Source organism: Octopus bimaculoides, chromosome 26 (assembly GCF_001194135.2).
Source record: "Octopus bimaculoides isolate UCB-OBI-ISO-001 chromosome 26, ASM119413v2, whole genome shotgun sequence".
Taxonomy (NCBI): Eukaryota; Metazoa; Mollusca; class Cephalopoda; order Octopoda; family Octopodidae; genus Octopus; species Octopus bimaculoides.
The window spans coordinates 18,946,653-18,969,525 of NC_069006.1; the positions used below are offsets into that span (position 1 = coordinate 18,946,653).

At 38.8% G+C, this 22,873-nt stretch overlaps 1 protein-coding gene across 1 annotated transcript in view; it reads right to left on the reverse strand.

Annotated features, from left to right (window-relative positions):
• Positions 1-16,858, reverse strand: part of LOC106870354 (major vault protein) — a 38,090-nt gene extending 21,232 nt beyond the window's left edge. Inside the window, exons 1-5 of the mRNA XM_014916388.2 lie at positions 16,661-16,858; positions 5,042-5,227; positions 3,905-4,100; positions 1,383-1,506; positions 392-618 (exon numbers count right to left, since the gene is read on the reverse strand). Of these exons, the coding sequence (XP_014771874.1) occupies positions 392-618; positions 1,383-1,506; positions 3,905-4,100; positions 5,042-5,202 (708 nt within the window). The 5' untranslated portion in view covers positions 5,203-5,227; positions 16,661-16,858. The remainder of the gene's footprint in view (positions 1-391; positions 619-1,382; positions 1,507-3,904; positions 4,101-5,041; positions 5,228-16,660) is intronic.
• Between the last annotated feature and the right edge of the window lie 6,015 nt (positions 16,859-22,873).

Sequence of the window (22,873 nt, forward strand, 5' to 3'; positions counted from 1 at the left end):
ATATATATATATATGCACAGATCTAGGTAAGGTTGTTTATGAAAGACCAGCAGTCGCCCATGCATACCAGCCTCACCTCTCCACACCACCGATGTTATCCAAGGGAAAGGCAAAGCTGATACAGTTTGGCAACAGTGATGTCGCAACTCATTTCTACAGCTGAGTGAACTGAAGCACCATGAAATAAAATGTCTTGCTGAAGAACACACAACACAGACCCTGGTCCAGGAATTGAACTCACTACCTCATGATTGTGAGCCCGATGCTCTAACCACTGAGACATGTGCCTTCACTGAACTGGTAACAATCTTTTATTTATACACATCACTGCTTAAAATTGCCACCCCATAAAATAAAACAATGATTATGATGATGTTAATTGAAATCTTACCGTTTCAGTGAGAATATAAGCATCAATAGTTTTTACTACTTCCTCATAGGCCCTTGGTAGGTAAGCACCAGTTGTTTTGACTAACCATTCCTCCCCTGTCACTCGCTTTATACCATTACAATCGACACACTCTCTACGTGCCCTTAAACGGAGGGCTTGGTTTGGACGGATCACCTTGGCATTCACTGTTGTTAAGACGGCGACCTCTTTCCTGGGTATGTAGGTACCTGTAAGACATTTTGGCAATGTTAGAAAGTATTTGTTTATGTAGTCAAGCAGATCAAAAACCAAAAAAAAAAAAAAAAAATTAAAATAAAAAGAAACAATAATATATAAACTCCAGGAGGACGTGAAATAATTATTTTTTGGAATGGATTTTGAAACAAAGTTATAAAATAACAATGTGTAAATACCCTTTGAGTAGTAAAAGTTAAAGGTACCCACGACAGACATCCCACAACTGAACCAAAGCAAGCCTCTGAATTTCTCTATACCCATTTTGGAAACCTTTTCCTTACCAGCAAGAATTTTATGTTGTAGTCATTTGTTTCAGTCATTTGACTGTGGCCATGCTGGGGTACCAACCCCAGGACTTTTTTTTTTTAACGCCTAGCACTTATTCTATTGCTGAACTGCTAAGTTACAAGGACATAAACACACCAACACTAGTTGTCAAGCAGTGGTGGAGGACAAACACAGACACAAAGACATACACACAAATAGATATATACATATATATACAACAGGCTCCTTTTAGTTTCTATCTACCAAATCCACTCACAAGAATATGGTTGGTCTGAGGCAACAGTAGAAGATGGTGGTGGCAAGGGTTGTGCTGATGGCAGTAGTGATTGTAGTGGTAGTGGTGACTGTGGCTGTTACGGTGGTAGTGGTGGTGATTATAGTGGTAATGGCAGTGGTGGTGATGAATGATAACAAAGGTATTGGTAAATAAACAAACGTTAACTAGCAGTTAAAACAACAATAGTACCTGGTCCCAGAAACATCCATTCATCTCCTGCCAATCTTTTCGTATTGCTTTCATCAGTAAAATCAACGTTTGCCAACAACCTGAGACCAGAATCAGTCTTCACCACTTGAAGGGCTGTCACGCTCTGATAGGAAGATAAAAAAGAGAGATATGGATATAATCGTATTTGCATGTCTGGTGGTAACTTGAAACTTTGAATAGCAACAATGTGCTATTTCAGATTTTAATATATATATATATATATATATATATATATATATATATATATATATATATATATATATATATCCAGGCCTAATTCCTCATTTTTTTTTATTAGAAGGGTGTAGCCACAACAAGACATACGCCAGGCATTCCATTAATTTCCCAGCTCAAAGGGGCTCGCTCCGTTTTATGCTCTGGTCAAGGCATAGAACACAACCCCCAATATCAGCAGCGGGGCCCAACAGCATATGCTGGTTTACCCCTGCTACATCATGCTGGTTCCATACCCCTTTTAAGCAACAGCAAAATTCACTCACCCATCCACAAACACTCTCCAAGTTTTCCTATCATTTATAAACTCTCTTGCCTCTCTCACTCCAACACCTCAAACCATCAAAGCTTTCCTCACTCCATCCATGCACACAAACCGCGAGGTCTGCCTCTCGTTCTACTGCCTACCACTTCAGCCTTCATCACCTTCCTTATCATCCACCCCCTCCATGTGGCCAAACCACCTCAACATTTTGTCTATCCAATTTGGTTGTTACTCTCATTCCTGCTCGGCTTCACACCTCCTCATTCCTCATCCTGTCCATCTGTGTCACACCAACCACAGCCCTCAGATAACTCATCTCAAACACATCCAGTCGCCTCCTTTCTGCCTCTCTCAGCCCTCACGCCTCTGCACCATATAACATTGTCAGCATAATCACGCCCTCATACACACCTCTTTTTGCTTTCATACCCCAACCTTTTATCTCTCTATAATCTGGTAGTACTCATAAAAAAGGTTCCTTAATGTATCGTTCTACAAAACATATAGAATATAAAGTATGACACAAGAGAAAACAATAAGGAATGTATAAAATCATAAATGACAGAGAAATAACTTCTCTGCCTTTCGTGACTTTATACACTCCTTATCAATTCTACTAAATGTATTGTGAAGGCGCATGGCCTAGTGGTTAGGGTGTTGCACTCATGATCACAAGATCATGGTTTCAGTTTCTGAACTGGGTGATGTGCTTTGTTCTTGAGTGTAACACTTCATTTCACATTGCTCCAGCCCACTCCACTGGTGAAAATGGGTAACCCTGCAATGGACTGGCATCCTATCCAGGGGCACGAGGGAATATATATAAACCAGACCTTACTTAGGAAGAACGTTCGATTCTTTTGAATGTATAGGTAACTGTTGTTGCAACTGTGTTGTTTTTTTTTTGCTTTTTTTACTTAGCTGTTGAAAGAAAAGGAGGAGGCATGTGGCTTAGTGATTAGGGTGTTACTTTCATGATTCTAAGACTGTGATTTCAATTCCTGGCCCAGGCAATGCCTTGTGTTTTTGAGCAAAACACTTGATTTCACATTGCTCTGGTCCTCTCGACTGTAACTGATTAACCCTGCAATGGGTTGGCATCCCATTCATGAGGACTGTTGTAATCTTGGTTACTTATTTGCCGTGGGTGAAAACGCATGCCTTAGTAGTTGGGGTATTCAGCTCATGTTCATAGGATCATGAGTTCAATTCCCGGTGACATGCTCTGTCCTTGAGCAAGACGCTTTATTTCACATTGCTCCAGTCCATTCACCTCAAGCAAAAATGGGTAGTACCTGTATTTCAAAGGGCCAGCCTTTTCACACTATGTGTCATGCTGAATCTCTCTGAGAACTATGTCAAGGGTACGTGTCTGTGGAAAGCTTAGCCACATGCACATTAATTTATCAAGCAAGCTGTTCCGTTGATTGGATCATCTGGAACCCTCCTTGTCATAACCAACAGAATGCCAGTTATTTGCCATGGAAACTGAGTAAACAACTGTATGAGTCCTAGGACCTGAGTCAGTGATGACCAAGGGACTTGCTTGTTACTATATGTATGGTGTAATTTTGTAGATTTCCAAACACAAATGGTTGTGCGGTTAAGAAGTTTGCTGCACAACTAAGTCTCAGGTTCAATTGCACTGCACAGCACCTTGGCCAAACTGTCTTCTACTATAGCCCCGGGCCAACCAAAACCTCGTAAAACTAAAAGAAAACCATCATGTATGTGTGTGTGTGTGTGTGTGTGTGTGTGTATGGGCTTATTCAAAGATTTTATCTCCTAAATTCCATGCACACTGTATTGGTCAACCTCAACTGATGGTAAAAAAGATATTGGTGTGAGGAGGCAGGCCAGTGGGCTTGAACATGGAATCTTGTGGATGTGAAAGTGAAATCCATACTTGCATATAATCAAAGGTGAAACAACCAGCATGCAATGTTATAATAGTAAGAAAATAGCATTTAAATTATTTAGTTAACTTATTGATGCTCTTTACCTGCTTAATCTTCTCACCGGGATAGAGAGGAAAAGGACTTTGTGTGAAGCGGATTTCTTCATCGCCATGAGCCAGCTCAGCTTGGCCATACTTGTCATAGGAAATGCTGCCATCAGTATCATATTTAACCGGGTTTACAATGATGCAGAAATGCCTTGGAGGAATGGTCATCATGTTAACGGGAGGCATGACAATTCTGAGAGAAAAATGGAAAATGGTAAAATTTGTCACAAGCAACAGAAGCAGAATTAGTTCAAAATGGCAATCTGTGTGGATGTAAGGACAGTCAGATGTGATCCAATGGGTGTTGGCGGTATAAACAGCCAAGTGTGATATAATGTAGACTGGTGGTAGGGACAGTAAAATTTGATATGTGTGTTGGAGGTATGTACAGTTAGATCTCATATAATGTATGCTGTAGATATTAACCATCAAGTGTGATATAATATATACTGGAGGTATGGGCAGTGATATGTGTGACATATATGATAGATGGCTGAGTGGTAAGAAGTTTGCTTCCCAACAACATGGTTTCATATTTCTTTATTGCCTACAAGGGGCTACACACAGAGGGGACAAACAAGGACAGACAAACGGATATATCGATTACATCGACCCCAGTGCGTAACTGGTACTTATTTAGTCGACCCCGAAAGGATCAAAGGTAAAGTCCACCTCGGCGGAAATTGAACTCAGAACGTAGCGGCAGACGAAATAATGCTAGGCATTTCGCCCGGCGTGCTAACGTTTCTGCCAGCTCACAGCCTTATGGTTTCAACCACATGGTTTCGGGTTCAGTCCCACTGCATGGAACCTTGGGCAAGTGGATTTTACTATAGCCTTGGGCCAAGTATAGCCTCATGTATGGGTCTGGTAGACAGAGACTGAAAGAAGCCTGTTGTGCATGCATGTGTGTGTGTGTGTTTGTCTTTACATTTTTTGACAACCAGTGTTGATTTCTTTATGTCTTTGAAACCGAGCAGTTCAACAAATGAGAAGGACAAATTAAGAATCAGACTTAAAATAAGTGCCAGGGCCATGCCAGAGCACCTACAAGGTGGTGCTCCAGCATGGCCATAGTCTAATGATTGAAACAAGTAAAAGAGCAAACGAAAAAAGATGAGGTGTAAAACTTACTTCTCATTTTCTTGCCGGATGTAGGTTTTCGGACCAATTACAACGCGAGTTACATTAGTGTTTTGATCAAGAACATGAAGATAGTAATATGGAGGAATACGATTGATCATTGAATCTTCCATTGTTGATGATGTCTTCGCCTTTTTCTCAGCAGCAGACATAACCACACTTGACGTGAAGCGTTTCCTGAAATAACAAACCAAATAAATAACCATCAGACAAGTGATGCAGCAGCAACACTAGGCTTCTTTTAGTTTTCATCTAACAAATTCACTCTCAAGGCTTTGGTCAGCCTGCATAAATATATATTACATATTAATGAAGCCAATCAAAGCCCTGTGAGTAGATTTAGTAGATGGAAACTGAAAGAAGTTTGTTGTATGTGTGTGTGTGTGTGTGTGTGTGTGTGTGTGTGCATGCCTTATCTAGGCATTCCAATGTATATGTATATGATCATCATCATACAAGCAAGGTTGGGCATTTCCAGTCTTGAGTGAAAAAAAAATATCTAGCTATGGGAAAATATTATCTTGCTTAGAAACAGATGTGGGCTGGTGACAGGAAAGGCATCCAGCCATAGAAAATCTCCTTCAACAAATAGCATGGAAAAGTGAACATCAAATGATGATGATGGTGATAATGATGACGACGACGATGATGATGATGATGATGATGATGATGATGATGGACAGCAATTCTTGGGTTAAGATTTGTGAATAAAGGACAAAGTCAGATCCTAGCAAATTTTTCAAAATGAACCTAAAGATATAAAAACATAAAAATACACTACAGCAAACATTGCAATATTCTTCATTAGTTTGGTCAGTTGTGGAATGGCAAACATTGAAAGTTATTTCTCTTCAAATAGTTTTTAATCATAGTTCACATTAATTATTGAAAGGAAGTAAAGTGAATTGGTACAACAGAAATGCTCCAACATGGGCTAAGTGATGATGGCTAAAATGAACTTTAGCACTGACAGAAAAGGATGTCCAGGTAAGGATCACAAGAGCATGGAACCAGTAGTTCTCAACCATTTTTAACTTATGGATCCCTTTGATTCCTATTTCACTCAGATGGACCCCCTTAGCCATTAAACATACAATATTGTCATCTATCATATAGATATACTCTACAATATTTATTTCTTTATTGCCCAAAGGGGGCTAAACATAGAGGAGACTAACAATGACAGACAAAGGGATTAAGTCGATTACACTGACCCCAGTGCATAACTGGTAGTTATTTAATCGACCCTGAAAGGATGAAAGGCAAAGTCGACCTCGGCAGAATTTGAACTCAGAATGTAACGGCAGATGAAATAATGCTAGGCATTTCACCCGGCATGCTAACGATTCTGCCAGCTCGCTGCCCTAATACTCTCCAATATTGTCATGTATAATACAAATATACTCTCCAATATTGCCATGTATAATATAGATATATTCTCCAATAATGTCATGCATAATACATATATACTCTCCAATATTGTCATATTCTAGAACATTGTCATGTACAATATAGATATAACTTGCATCAAGCACATTTGAACTGATAAAAAACATTCCAATTTCATTTATCACTGCTTAGCGCGCCCCCTCCATAATATAAATATACTCTACAATATAGTCATGTATAGTATAGATATGGAGGCACAATATCCCAGTGGTCAGGACAGCGGACTCGCGGTCGGAAGATCACAGTTTCGATTCCCAGACCAGGTGTTGTGTGTGTTTATTGAGCGGAAACACCTAAAACTGCACAAGGCTCCGGCAGGGGGTGGTGGCGACCCCTGTTGTACTCTTTCACCCCAATTTTCTCTCACTCTTTCTTCCTGTTTCTTGAGTAATGCTGCGATGGACTGGCGTCCCATTCAGCTGGGGGAAACACATATGCCATAGAAACCGGGCCCATGAGCCTAGCTAGGCTTTTAAAGGGAACATAAAAAAAAAATAATATAGATATACTCTACAATGTGGTCATATACAATATACATACACTCTATATCAGGCATGAGCAAACTGTGTTGAGGAGGAAGCTACAATAGACATGACTCATCATCAGGAGGGCTGAAGTTTTCCCATGACTGACCTACATAGTATAATCTCATACAATATAGTTACAGGCGTGGCTGGTAAGATGCTTGTTTACTAATCACATGGTTCTGGGTTCAGTCCCATTGCATAGCATCTTGGGCAAGTGTCTTCTACTCTAGCCTCAGGCTAACCAAAGCTTTGCGAGTGGATTTAGTTGATGGAGATTGAAAGAAGCCCATCATATGTGTATGAGTGAGTCTGTATCCGTGTCTGTGTTTCTTATTTCTCTCCAACTCCTTATTCTTTTACCCTCTTCCTCTATGTCGTCATCTCATTAATATATACCATTCTTATTTTCCCTATTTGTCTCTGATGATGGAATATCCCATACCCAGAGACATCCCAGAAACAGCTGTAAGACTTTGAATTTTTTCCAATAATAATATTGTATACAACTTGAGATGTTTGCCTTGCCTTAATGTCTGTTGTCATCTTTAACAATTATATATCCACTGCATTGGAAATCTGCAATGGCTCCATAACTACTGTCTTGGCTATAACCTTGGAGCCCTAGTAATCCCTTACAACACTCACCTAGTGTACCTAATCGTTTAGATCACCTGTGAACTAAACCCCCATTCTTTGTGTGTGTGTATACATACATACATATATGTACATACCTACATATATATGTATATATACATGCATATATGGGTACAGGACATAAAAAAAAGTCAACAAAATGAGAAACGAGAACATGCCCCATCACCACTTGACAACTGGTGTTGGTGTGTTTACATCCCCATAACTTAGTTGTTCAGCAAAAGAGACCAATAGAAAGTACCAAGCTTAAAAAGAAAAATAATACTAAGCACTAAATACTAAAAATACCTCAAGGCAGTGCCCCAGCATGGCCACAGTCTAATGACTGAAACAAGTAAGAGATAAAATATATACATACATCGCTACACATGGATACACATAAGCAGTCTCCTCCACCACCACTGCTAACTCCCCCACCCACCCCCGTTTTCCTGCTGGGTTGTATCAGTTCATACATGCTAACTTATTGTATCTCCTGTCACCTAGCAACAATCTACTGCCTAGCCAACTTGCTGTGTCTATTAGTAATGGTTCACTGATCAGCCCAATCATGGCAATAATCAATAGGGTCAGAACTTATCATTGGTTTATTGTAGAACCATAGATGATCAAGATGGAAGGGCAATTTAACACTAACCATAGATGATCAAGATGGAAGGGCAATTTAACACTAACCATAGATGATCAAGATGGAAGGGCAATTTAACACTAACCATAGATGATCAAGATGGAAGGGCAATTTAACACTAACCATAGATGATCAAGATGGAAGGGCAATTTAACACTAACCATAGATGATCAAGATGGAAGGGCAATTTAACACTAACCATAGATGATCAAGATGGAAGGGCAATTTAACACTAACCATAGATGATCAAGATGGAAGGGCAATTTAACACTCCAAGGCAAATCTACAAAACACACAGCTGCTGCTGCCACTGCCTATAGTTCCGAACATTGTTACTGTGTAGTTCTTATAGGTAGTCAGGTGGTCTGCCACAGTGTGGTACCTACTAGCAGCCAGGTAGTCTGCCATGGTGTGGACCTTATAAGCAACAAATGGTCTTCCACACTGTGGTACCTGCCAGCAGCTAATTGGTCTGCCACAGTGTTGTACCTACTGGTGACAACATGGTCTGTCACAATGTGGTACCTAAGAGCAGCCATGTTGTCTGCCAATATGGTACCTACTAGCAGCCACATGGTCTCCCACAGTGCAGTAACTACTTAGCAGTAACATGGTCTGCCACAGTATGGTACCTACTAGCATCCAAGTGGTCTGCCACAGTGTGGTACCTACCAGCTCTGCCACAATGTGGTACCAACTAGCAGCCACATGGTCTGCCACAATGTGGTACCTACAAGCAGCCATGTTGTCTACCACAGTATGGTACCTACTAGCAGTCACATGGTCTCCCACAATGTGATACCTAATAGCAGCCATGTGGTTTGTCATTGCGTTGTACCTACTAGCAGCTGGGTGGTCTGACACAACATGGTACCTACTAGTAGCCAGGTGGTCTGTCACAGTGTGGTACCCACTAGCAGCCAGTTGGTCTACCACAGTGTAGTATCAACTAACCACCAAGCAGTGTGTCACAGTGTGGTACCTAGTAGCAGCCACATGGTCTGCCATAGTATGGTACCTAATAACAACCATGTTGTCTGCCAGCGTGGTACCCACAAGCAGCCAGATGGTCTGCCACAGTGTAGTATCAACTAATAACCAAGTGGTGTATTACAGTATGGTACCTACTAACAACTATGTGATCTGTCATAGCAGCTGAAAGGATGAAAGGCAAAGTCGACTTTTGTGGGATTTGAACTCGGAGAGCAGAGTCAAAACAAATACCACAAAGCATTTTGTCCGACGCTCTAATAACTCAACCAACATGCTGACATAATGAATTCAAAATCCTTGGAGAGTTGACTTTGTCTTTCATCATATTGAAGTTGGGCGATGGTGGTGGTGGTGGTGGGGGAGTTGATAAAATTTTTATGGCTTTGTGGCAAAAATAGAAAGCATTGTTTCTATTCTTTTTAGTTTTTTTTTTCTCTTTGTAGCAGTAGTTGTGAAAGCAACAATAATTACAACAACAAAGCACGAACAATTACTACTACCACCACCACCACTACTACTAACTACTACTACAGCAATAATACAAACAACTGTGGCTGTTTGAACTGTCATGAGTAACGGCAATAGCACCAGTAGTAGTAGTAGTAGCAGCAACAATAATTACTATTCTTACTGCTACTACTACTACTACTACTATAATAACAACTCTTACACTATACAATGGCAGCAGTTGACATGGTAGAAACAACAGCTACAATAGTAACAATTATACACTACATCAACAATAACAATACAACTAGTACAATTCGTGACTGTTACTTCAACAATGACAACGAAGCTACACTTGTGATCCAAGCATCTCTTGTCGATGTTGACTAACACTGATGGCCTTAATATGTCTTGAGCTTCTATTTTTGACTCAATGGTGAGTGTGAGTGTGAGGATGGTGGTAGCAAAGCGAGAGCATGTGAGTGTATGTAATACCGCGTGCGTGTGTGAGTGTGTGTGTGTGAGCGAGTTTCTTTAATCTTTTACTTGTTTCAGTCATTCGACTGCGGCCATGTTGGAGCACTGCCTTGAAGAAATTTTTGTTGAATGAACCGACTCGGTAATTATTATCATTTCTGTTAAGCTGGGCACTTATTTTATCAAAGCCTTTTGCCAAACTGCTAAGTTTACGGGCGGGGATGTAAACGCACTAACACTGGTTGTCAAGCGATGATAGGGGACAAACACAAAAACAAAAACACACGCATATATATGTATGTATGTATATGATGGGCTTCTTTCAGTTTCCGTCTACCAAATCCACTCACAAGGCTTTGGTCGGTCCGAGGCTATGGTAGAAGACACTTCCCCAAGATGCCACGCAGTGGGACTGAACCTGGAGCCATGTGCACACCAGCCTTCTTCAGGCGTTTTGTGTTGAACTTGTATCAGAATTTCAAACACTGTTCTTATTCTGCTCTCTATGTTTCATAACATTTCTTTTGTTTCAATTGATTTTAAAAATTTTTTTCATCTGAAGCAAAACAATGTCACGAAAAGCAGAGAGCTGAAAGAGAAAAGTGTACCTCCTGTGGATCAAATAAAGGGTTGGGTTTGAAATTCTGATACAGCAATCGAGTTCAATACAAGACACTCACAGAAGGTGGATCGAACAACAACCAAAATGTAGTGAAATCAATAATCAAAGATGGGGATACCAGTCTGACTAACATAAACAGTGTGGTTGTGTGGTAAGAAGTTTGCTTCCCAATCACATGGTTCTGTGTTCAGTCACACTGCATGGCACCTTGGGTGAGTGTTTTCTACAACAGCCGCGGGCTGACCAAAGCCTTGCGAGTGGATTTGGTAGAGACAGAAACTGAAAGAAGCCCGTCATATATATATATAGGATGGCTGTGAGATCAGTCAGCTGTCCACATAGTTCGTTCAAGCATGCTAGCATGTATTTAAGAAAAGAAAGAATATATAGATATATATATATATATATATATATATATCCAGTCCAGGGATCGTTGCCAGTGCCCCTGGACTGGCTCTTGTGCGGGTGGCACATAAAAGACACCATTTCGAGCGTGGCCGTTTTCGTGCGGGTGACACGTAAAAGCACCCACTACACTCTCGGAGTGGTTGGCGTTAGGAAGGGCATCCAGCTGTAGAAACTCTGCCAAATTGGATTGGAGCCTGGTGTTGCCATCCAGTTTCACCAGTCCTCAGTCAAATCGTCCAACCCATGCTAGCATGGAAAGCGGACGTTAAATGACGACGACATATATATAACTTGATTCTGTCGGTCACGAATGATCATGGGTGCACCTAAGAGGTTCCCCTCCAGGGTACAAGTCTGGGTGGAGAGTCGCCTCACCTAGGATTGCTTTTATGGAAGACCAGCAGTCACCCATGCATACCAGCCTCCTCTCTCCACGCCACCGAAGTTATCCAAGGGAAAGGCAAAGGCTGATAGAGCTTGGCGCCAGAGATGTTGCATACCTCCTAGTTTACATAACTGGACCAGGGACACTCCAACCATGACCAATATGTATTTTTTCTTCTATTAAATTCTATTAAGTCACTACTCAGTGTGTGTATATGTGTGAGTGAGTGTGTGTGTGAATGTGTACAATGACCTCTTTTCCTTCTTTAGACAAGCTGAAAATAGAAAGATCTGCTTTGTGATCATAAGTCCTGGGGTCGATTTGTTTGACTAAGGGCAGTGCTCCAGCATGACCACAGTCAAATGACTGAAACAAATAAAAGAATAATATATATATTCTTTTGCTTGTTTTCAGTCATTTGATTGTGACCATGCTGGAGCACTGCCTTTAGTCCAACAAATCGACCCCAGGGCTTATTCTTTGTAAGCCTGGTACTTATTCTATTGGTTTCTTTTGCTGAATCACTAAGTTACAGAGATGTAAACAGAGGTATGCATGGAATTCATGCTTCAACAAATAAGTGTCCTACATTGTACAAAGAGAGCTAGTTAATATTTTCTTAAGATTGCAGGATGAGGTTTGACACAGATTAGACAGCTATATCTAGTAATCCAGGTAACAGAGTAGAGAAGAAGTGTACACTGAGACATACTCTTACTGGAAAGCTTATATAGAATATAACATGGCGTCGAAGATACACAAACACAATATGTATAATAATTATACACTCATGAAGTACACATACACACTCACACAATACATACAGGCAGGGTCTGTATATTAATACATACCGAAACAACAAACTAAGTGTTAGATTTTTCAGTTTTAGTGAATAAACAGAGCAAAATCAATCATGACAAGAACCTGTTCATAGTCCGAAGTTGAAGATTAAATATTAGCTTGCTGATGACTTTGATGGGTACACTATGTAGATCTTTCTTTTTTTGTTTGTTTTTCACTTGCAATATTATACAAACACGAGGAGGCAAGCTAGCAAAATCTTTAGCATGCTAGGCTAAATGCAAAGCAGCGTTTTGTCTGTCTTTATGTTCTCAGTTCAAATTGACTTTGTCATTCATCCTTTGGTGGGTGGGTGGGGGGTCAATAAAACAAGCAGCACCAGTGGAGTATTGGGAGTCGATGTAATTGACTTACTCCCTCCCCTGAAATTACTAGCTAGCCTTATACCAATCTTATATGAACATAAGGCAACGAGCAGGCAGAATCTTTAACATAACAGCATTTCATGCATCTTCATGTATTGAATTCAATTCTATTAAAGTCGATTTTGCCTTTCATCCTTTCATGGTTGGTAAAATAAGTACCAGTTGAGCACTGGGGTTGATGTAATTGATTTACCCCTCCACAAAATTACTGACTTTGTGCCAAAATTAGAAACAAATATTATACAAACATAGAATTGTAAACTGGTAGAATTGTTAGCACGTTGGGCAAAATGCTTAGCAATATTTCATCCTTCTTTACATTCTAAGTTCAAATTCCATCAAAGTTCAGTTGCCTTTCATCCTTTAAGGGTTGATAAAATAAGTACCAGCTGAGTACTGGTGGCCTTGTGTCAAAATTTGAAACCAATATTATACAGACATATAAGACAGTGAACTGGCAGAAACATTAGCATGCCAAGCAAAATGTTTAACAGCATTTTGTCCATCTTTATGTTCTAAGTATAAATTCCGCCGAGAACAACTCTGCTTTTCATCCTTTCATGGTTGATAAAATAAGTACCAGTTGATTACTGGGGTCGATGTAAACAACTTACCCACTCCCTCAAAATTGCCTTGTGCCAAAAGTAGAAACCAGTATTATACAGATATATAAAGCAATGAGCTGACAGAATCATTAGCGGATCGGAAAGCATTTTTTCTGGATTTATGTTCTGAGTTCAAATTCTGCTAAAATCAACTTTGTCTTTCATCCTTTTGGGGGTCGATAAAATAAGTACTAGTCAAGCACTAAGGTCAATATAATCAATTAGCACCCTTCCCAAAAATGTTCAGATCTTGTGCCTATAACAGAAAGGAATATTATGGAAACATATAAAAGAGCAAGCTGGTAGGATTGTTACTGCATTGGACAAAATGCTTAGTGGAATTTCATCCATCTTTATGTTCAGAGTTCAAATTTCACTGATGAATCCTAATGGAAATTCCTTTAACTATGCTATTTAAAACAGACCTAGGGCAATTAGAATGGATGTTAATGTATTCTAAGCCAAGAGTAACATCTAAGAAACAGGGTACTTTAGTGTTGTTTTCAAAGGAGATACAGAGGCTATAGTTCTTGAAGAGCTTGTGAAGGGCTTTCTAGATAAACTCAATGGCTAGCCTTGATGTTCTCATGGCTGCAAAAAGAAAGGTGCTCATTAATTTAGTAGTAGAAAAAGACCTGCTAGGTTGGTAAATCGGGCAATATTGGAGGAGCCCACAGAGATATCAAAGCGGATGAGGGATGAATTTGAAGACCAGCATTTGTTGTTAAAAGACAGGTGAGATTTTTGAGCTGTTAAGATAATGTCTATGTCCAACCAAGAAAGAGTTGTGCAAACCCTAGTGAAAGGGTCAGAAGTGGTTGTTAGTAAATTTCTACTACTTCACCAGCTCCAATTTGGGGCCTTCTAATTCCCCCAGTTGTAATCCTATAGTTTACTATGTGTGGGGCACAGTTGAGGAGGACACCAACTGCTTTGCCTGCAACACCAAGGTCAAGCTGGTGACCTTTTTTGAAGATCTTTCGATGGATACAGTGAGGAATATATGCATCAAAGTTCCAGGACCATCTTGAAGCCGAGGGTGGCTACTCTGAGTAAATTGTTATTTCCCAGCCATAATCGAATCGATATGTTTTGATTGTTTAAAATATTTTTGTTTTTAGATGGGACATTGTTTTCTTTTTCTTTTCTTTTTAGGCAAACTGTAAAATTTAGAATGTATGTGTGTGTTTGTAAATATTTATAACTTCATTTTAATCGTGAAAAGTCCAACGAAGGGGGCATGGGTGTATTACGAATTTTCCCCCCTCTAAAAATGCGTATTACATGTATTTCAAAATATAGAATAGTATAACTTGAAAAATTACGAAAAGGATTCATTATTTTTTTAAGGCTTCTCTTCGTCCTATTATTTTGAAGTGTGGGATAAAATTTACTTTGGAAAAATCTCGACAAATACAGAGAATCCTAACCACCGTGTCCATCAATGGCCGAATAAACATACTCTTTAACGTGTACTGCGTACCATATTTACTCAACGGATTTTTTTTTACCATCTGCCTAAATGTTTCATTTTGTCTGAATTAAGACTGTTTCTCAGGAGTTTAATCGGACAACCGATTTATCACATAAAGTAGCCGATTGATATCTGTATCTATATATCCGAGAAGTTCAGAAAAAAAAAAATGATTGTCTATAGTTTCAGACGTCTTCAGAAACTAATTTTTTATGTGAATAATACCTCAAGACTGCAAAACTTGAGAAATATACCAACAACATTTATATAAAATTACCACCATCCCATTTTCACAATCGGGTGCTTGGATGGTGCAATACTTACATAAATACACACCCACACATACACTGTATTGTATAGAGCTCCAATCCTATGAAAGCTTTAGTGAATTTTTAATTAACTATCGAAGATCTTAACTAAAATTATAACCTAATTTATCAAAACAAAATGTAAAATCCATTAAAAATATTGTTTTTATTTTGTCCAAATTTGTTGGATGTGAGTGTATGTATGTGTGTGTATATATATATATATATATATATATATATATATACACACAAACACAAACACGGACATGTGTTTGTACATATACATACATGCATATACATACATACGTACATACATATATACATTACATACATACATATGTACATTACATACATACATATGTACATTACATACATACATACATACATACATATACATACAAATAAACAAATTTATTATTTTTACGTAAGTCCGACGAAAGCTTAGCTGGCTGAAAGTTCGAAGTCACTGTCAACAACATTCTTGAATAAGAATGATAAATATACATGTGTGTGGAGAGAGACAGAGAGAGAGAGAAGAACAAAGTCAGCAACAACTGGAAAAAAAAAAATGATTCAATACATGAAAGAATAGTTTGTTACTGAAAACAAGTTTGTGTCGTTACAAAAAGAAAAATATTGAAATAAGTCAGTTGGAGTTCATAAGACGTTCTGAAAAATTCAAGAAGTAGATTATCATTTTTTTTTTCTTCTATCGTGCTTTCAGTGTGTGTGTGTTTTTTTTCCCGTGGAATGAGTGGAAGATGGAGTTCCATCCAAACAAATGTAGTAGTAGTTACAATAGTGCATTCGCTATTAGCCACGAGGGTGACAAAATATCGGGAACTGTACTGGACGATACAGTGTAGCAATTATATATATATATATATAAGAAATTGTAAACGAAGAAAATAACAAAAACAGAAAAATTCAAAACAAAGAAACAAGTCCTCAAAAGGTGGGGATCGGGGAAACCTCCGAGGGTTTCACGTGTAAACCCCCTCGTGTCAGCAGTGAGGGGCGACCGTGGAAAACCAACTACGATCGCCCTCACTGCTGACATGAGCACCTTCGCCCAGCTGTCCCTTTTCAAATAAGTAATTCTTTCTACTATAGGCACAAAGCCAGGGATTTGGTAGGAGGAGCTCGTCGATTAACATCGATCCCCAGCGCTCAATTGAACCTTTATTTGATCGACTCTGAAAGGTTGAAAAGTCGACCTCAGCGGAATTTGAACTCAGATCAAATAGTAGTAGTAATAATAATAATAATAATAATGACAGTTTTCTTTATTAACCACTAAGGATTCAAAACAAAAAAAACATTGGGAACAGTACAGGTAAACAACAACAACAACAATAATAATAATATATAATGACGATGGTGATGAAAAAACGAAGTAGTATTTACCGGAACGGAGTTGTTTGAGCTGAAATGATTGCAGTGTTCGTAAAGTAACTAGAGTTGAAAGTCTGTTCTTCGAGATGAAGCTGACTGCGCCGTTATACTAGGAGTGTTCAGACTATGTCTACAGTTTATGATTACATCGACCTGTATGAACGTTATATGCGTATACATACACACATATATGTATGTATATATGTTACTGTTAGTGGCGTGTACGCTGAGAAGTGACGTCGTCTGCATAGAGTTAATTCCCTTAGCAGACACGCCCCATTTCATGTTAGTACACCTAACTCACTAAGTTATTATTACATACTTTCGTCGTTTAGCCAAACTTCAGTCTTAATCCGACATACTTACGTTCAAAGTCTTCCAGGTTGTGTTTTACCCACCCACCTATTCTTCTTCGTTTTGTACACATTGCGCGTCTAAAATTTATATTATATATCTACTGTATGTTATGTAATATGCAGTAAATTTTCTTTATAATATCTGATTTATATAATGTAGCTGTGGTTCTCAGACGGCTCGCTGCAGTAGTGTCAAGGTGTGCTATGGAGTTTTAATGATATTATTTAAGGCTTTTGAAAATTCGCTCTAATACTTAGGTGTGTTGTAAAACGTTATATTTTTTACTATACAAGTCTCGTTAATAAAGTAAGGTAAACAATAGTTTCGACTTTTTTTTCTGATTTAAAACGGTTTTGACTTTTCTGTGCGACGTGCACCGACTTTTTTTTTTTTTGCGTCTGTGCGCTATCATTTTTCTTTTCTTTTTTGTTTTTGCACGAGAATCTTTGCCAAGTGGTTATATCTGTAGCTGTAAGTTATATAAATTTGTTCAGAGAACATGTAATGTGCTAAAGGGCATCACTAGTGTATAATAATAATAATGGCGAAGGTTAAAGAGTAATCACACCCGGTGTTTGGGGTAGGGTAAGGGTTACGCCGGAAACGGGTGGTGTGCGTATTCTTTACCTCCGCCATAATACTTTCTACTATCGGCACAAGGCCTGAAATTTGGGGGAGGAGGATAATCAATTACATCGATTCCTGTGCCCGAAAAGGTGAAAGGCAAAGTCGAAAATATAATGAAGTAATGAAAAAGAGAGGTCTAATGTTTCGCGCGGAACCCTTCGACGGAGAGAAGAGCTGTATTGGTGTCTGAAGAATAAAAATAGTTATCTGAATTATTTGTCTATAATATTTTATAATATAGGTAAACAGGTAGTGCCTTGGAAAATTTCCAGAAAAGTTTCTCAGAGAATGTTGTGCACAATGCCCTATACGAATGGTCACCAAATTTATTTTGGTGCGAATTTCATACGTGATTTTTCTAAAATTGCAAAACCCTTAACTATATCTTACGGACAATCTCTACCACCCTATTTTAAGAAGTTATTTAATTAAACAAAGGTTGTTTTAAATAGAGAATTAGTTTATATAATAACATATTATTTTGAAATTGGGGAAAGGTATTTATTTCCTAAAATAGATTTTTATTAAATTTTATTAAAAGACAGTTTATATCACAAAACCTCAGAACTATTTTTTCACGGAACCTGCTTTGACAAACGCTGTTCTATGCTAATAAAGCAGGAGTAAAACCCGTTCTAAAGTCTTAACCACATAGCAGAAAGCGATTTGATGTGTTAGACTGCTTTTGCAAATATCATTTTGTGTATATGATCGACTTAGAGGTTTGTTGGGTATTAGACAAACTTGAGCGAGTGGAACTTCGCATGTGATGCATCCCTGTTACCTAGCAGGCGTCGGTTCGTGTCTGACATATAGTAATACACCGTGTACCAGTTCAGATTACACATAATCTAATGTGAGACGGCAAAGCAGAACTGTATGGGAAAATAGAGTAGGCTCTGTTCACTCCACTGACTACAAATTCTTTATACATACAGGTCGTTCTGTAACAACACTTTTTTTTTTCGTAGTTAAGTCATGTGGAAGAAAAGCATGTTAGACATTAATGAGGAAAGAGGAGGGGAAGTTCTGCACTAACTTAGTTGGCAACAAATTCTTTGTAGGTCATTCAGTAGCAACACATTTTGTTTTGGTGAAGTCAAGGCGAGTGGAGTAGGGAAGAGATGCTAGAAGTTCCTGAGCCAGACTTTACGCACAAGTGACTATTATTGAATGCTAATGTGTTGTTCTTAGTGTGACAGAGTATCTAGAGAATATATAGTGTAACTTGTAAATTATGTAATGTATCCAGTACATAATGTATATTACGTCTGGTTATTCTTTATTCGAAGGTGAGCCCTGATCTAGCAGACATACAAAGATATTTTTGTTGTGCCCATTTCGTTTTTTCTGTTTTTTTTTTAGACACTGTATTCATAACTGTATTACATAATGCAGTTCATCAAGGCTGTATCCTATCTCGTGTTTTTTAGCATCTCCATAGAAAACATCATCCTAGAGACACTACTTGACTTCCATACCCCCCACTTCCATTGGAGAACAGCCCTCTCTTAACTAGTGTTTTATTGGAGATATCAATCTGAGGGGGGGGGGGAGATGGGGCAGCAAAGCAGAACTCGGCATCAGACTGGAAAGAGTGTCAAGAACGTATGGATTGAAATTCGATCCAGAAAAGAATAAGATTCTGATTGACAGCCACAATCACAATACAGTAACAAATGTCATGTTGAATGGATAAAAACTACTGGTCACTAAGATCTGGCCTATGATGAAGCTGAGCATCATATAGTTAAGCATTTCTATTAGTTTTCAACAAATCTCAAACTGAACCAGTCCCCAATGACGTCATCTTTTTTTTTTTTATGGGTTGGAAAAACTGGACATTCACAGCGGATACAGAATATACATAGAACTTAGTAGTTCAAGTGCAAGTGCTTGAGAAGGCTCCTCTACATTTCATACACAAAGCAAAACTTAGTCTGCCTGCTAGTTATCAAATAGGCTGACATGCAAAGGACAACTTCTTACTTCAGTGAAATGATGAAAGTTCACTTATATGGACATGTATCCCAACACATGTTTGCCAAACAATACTGCAGGATACAGTTATAGGACTGTGAAGACAAAGCAGACAAAGAAAATCCTCATTTCACCCTACCAAGGACAGGATACATCTCAACACTACAGCTATTGTCTTTGTGATGGAGGCTAAAGACTAATTACATTTACTGACTACCAGAGTATTTAGAATAGCATCCCAGTGATTGGCTTCATCAGTCACATGTATACACAAACACACACATATATATATATACATACATTTTTGGTGAACTTGACTACTTTTCCATTATCAACTCATATAGTAAGAATTGTGTCTCTGTATCTCTGTCCAACCTCCCAGTACTTTCATTATGTCTGAATTTTATTGAAATACTGACAGGTCATTTAGCTGGCTGACCTATGATACTTTCACTATATATTTTGTGAAAATGCTAAGTCGTTTAATTAGTTGATATACTGAGTAGATGTGGTTCATACATTTAACTGTGTGTATGAATTGTGTGTGTGCCTCTGTCTTTTATCGTTACTTGTTCCAGTCATTGGATTGCAACTAAGTTAGGGCACTGCCTTGCAAGGATTTACTTGAACAGACCAACCTCAGTACATATTTTTTGAGCCTGATACTTATTCTGTTGGTCTCTTTTACCAAATCACTAAATTATGGGGATGTAAACAAACTAACACTGGCTGTCAAATGGTGGAGGGAGACAAACACAAACACAAGAACACACACACACACAAGGCTTCTTTCAGTTTTCTCCTCCCAAATCCACTCTTGCATCTTTTTGTTTCCTTATTTGTCATTTGCATGTAGTCTCTAAAGGAAACAGAACAGGCAAATCATATCTTAGCAACTGATAAAAATTCAAATCTATTTTTGCTGATAAAATGAAAGAAGGAAGAGGTTGTTTTTAGAGGCCGAAAGCCTAGAGAACTGCAGTCATGTTTCTTTAGAGGCTACAACCTGATAACACTATAACAACTTTAACCTGATAACACACTTGATTGCCAAGTTGCTATGTAACACCCACTTCATCACTAATAAGATATTTTTTAAAAATTCTATTTTTACTCTTTTATCGAACCGCTAAGTTACGGGGACGTAAACACACCAGCATCGGTTGTCAAGCAATGTTGGGGGGACAAACACAGACACACAAACATACACACACACACATACACACACACACATATACATATATATATATATATATATATATATATATACGACGGGCTTCTTTCAGTTTCCGTCTACCAAATCCACTCACAAGGCTTTGGTTGGCCCAAGGCTATAGTAGAAGACACTTGCCCAAAGTGCCATGCTGTGGGACTGAACCCAGAACCATGTGGTTGGTAAGCAAGCTACTTATGACGCAGCCACTCCTACCCCTATTTTGCTGAAGATTAAATTCTAAAAAGCATGTTTTAATTATTTGAGGGTGCAAGTGTGGCTGTATAGTTAAGAAGCTTGCTTCCCAACTTCATGGTTTTGAGTTCAGTTCTACTGAACGACACCTTGGGTAAGTGTCTTCTGCTACAGCCTCGGACTAACCAAAGCCTTGTGAGTAGATTTAGTAGATGGAAACTGTCTATCTGTTTGTCACTGTATGTATGTGTCTGTAGGCAGAGTTTTCGAGCTGAACTTGACAATATTTTATGTCTCCTTTTTTTCAAGAACAGCTTTGCTGTATTGAACAGTCAATGGCATTGGAGAACATAAAAGTTAGTTGTTGATTAGAAAAGGTTAGCTGACATGGGAGACTGGAAGCCATCTGAATACTGGAAAAGAGTTACCTGTATCATGATGATAAGCGCCAGGTATCAAAATGCCAACATCATGACTGATGCTTAATGCTTTGTGAACACTGTAAAGGCTGTAAGACATGATATGGACAGCTGCAACAGAGACTATTAAGCTGTAACCAGCATTCTGACTGCAACCATATGCCAAGATACATCGCCACATCTTTGAACAAAGCCATAGGCTCAATTCAGATGGTTATGTGAGACTGCTGGAGACTATGGTCAATTCCTGATTGGAAGGATGTATGAATGGCAGCAAGATTTGGTTCCTTGCCATACCACTGGAAAGAGTCAGAAGTGACTGTCAAAGAATTTCTACCACTTCAGCAGCTCCAATTTCAGGCTTCCCCATTCCCCTAATTGTAATCCCATAGATTACTTTGTGTGAGGCGCATTTGAAAAAGACACCAACCACTCTGCCTGTAACTCCAAGGCTGAGCTGGTGGCCAAGATCAAGAGAGTATTCAAAGACCTTTCTAGAGACACGGTGAGGAACACATGCACCAGCTGGGGCCATGATGGGAGCTGAGGGTAACGATTTTGCGTAAACTGTTATCTCCCTGCCATTATCTAATTGATATTTGGATGGGATATGTTTCCTCTTCCTCTTATGCAAACTGTCAAATTCAGCCTGAACAAAATGTATATGTTGAAGTTTCCTTGTCTTGTCATCACATGGTATTTGTAAATAAGTGTCACTGTCATATATGCAGTGTCATTCATTTCCAACACCTTGCAAGAACATATTTGGCCTTGAGGACATATTCCTTTCCTTGAAAACAAGTGAGGATTGGTAACAGGAGGGGCCAGAGATAATCGACCCCAATAAACTCTTTCTGACTCATGCAAGCATAGAAAAGCTGATGTTGAAATGATAAAGAAGAAACTCAAACTTGATGCTACATAGCAGTATTACTGCATTTTCACTCACTGGATCTGAAGAACTACTTTCACATAGCTTAACCATTTGCCTGTCCTATGTATCACATGTGACCCACAAGTCATATTTCCTTGATGATTACAGGCAAGTTCACTGCCATTAATTCACTGTGAAGAAAGTTCACTGTGAGGAAAGTTTACCAAGAAAATATATCCATAGAATCTCATTGTTAATAGTTAAAAATTATTTTATTGAAAAAAAAAAAAATGGTAAATTGATGACGGTGAACTTACCAGACATGTTCCCTGATATTCATACATCATATTGTACTCTTTTACTTGTTTCAGACTTTTAACTGTGGCCATGCTTTTGACTGAGCACCGCCTTTAGTCGAGCAACTCGACCCCAGGACTTATTCTTTGGAAGCCTAGTACTTATTCTATCGGTCTCTTTTGCTGAATCGCTAAGTTACGGGGACGTAAGCACACCAGCATCGGTTATCAATTGATGTTGGGGGGACAAACACGTACATACAT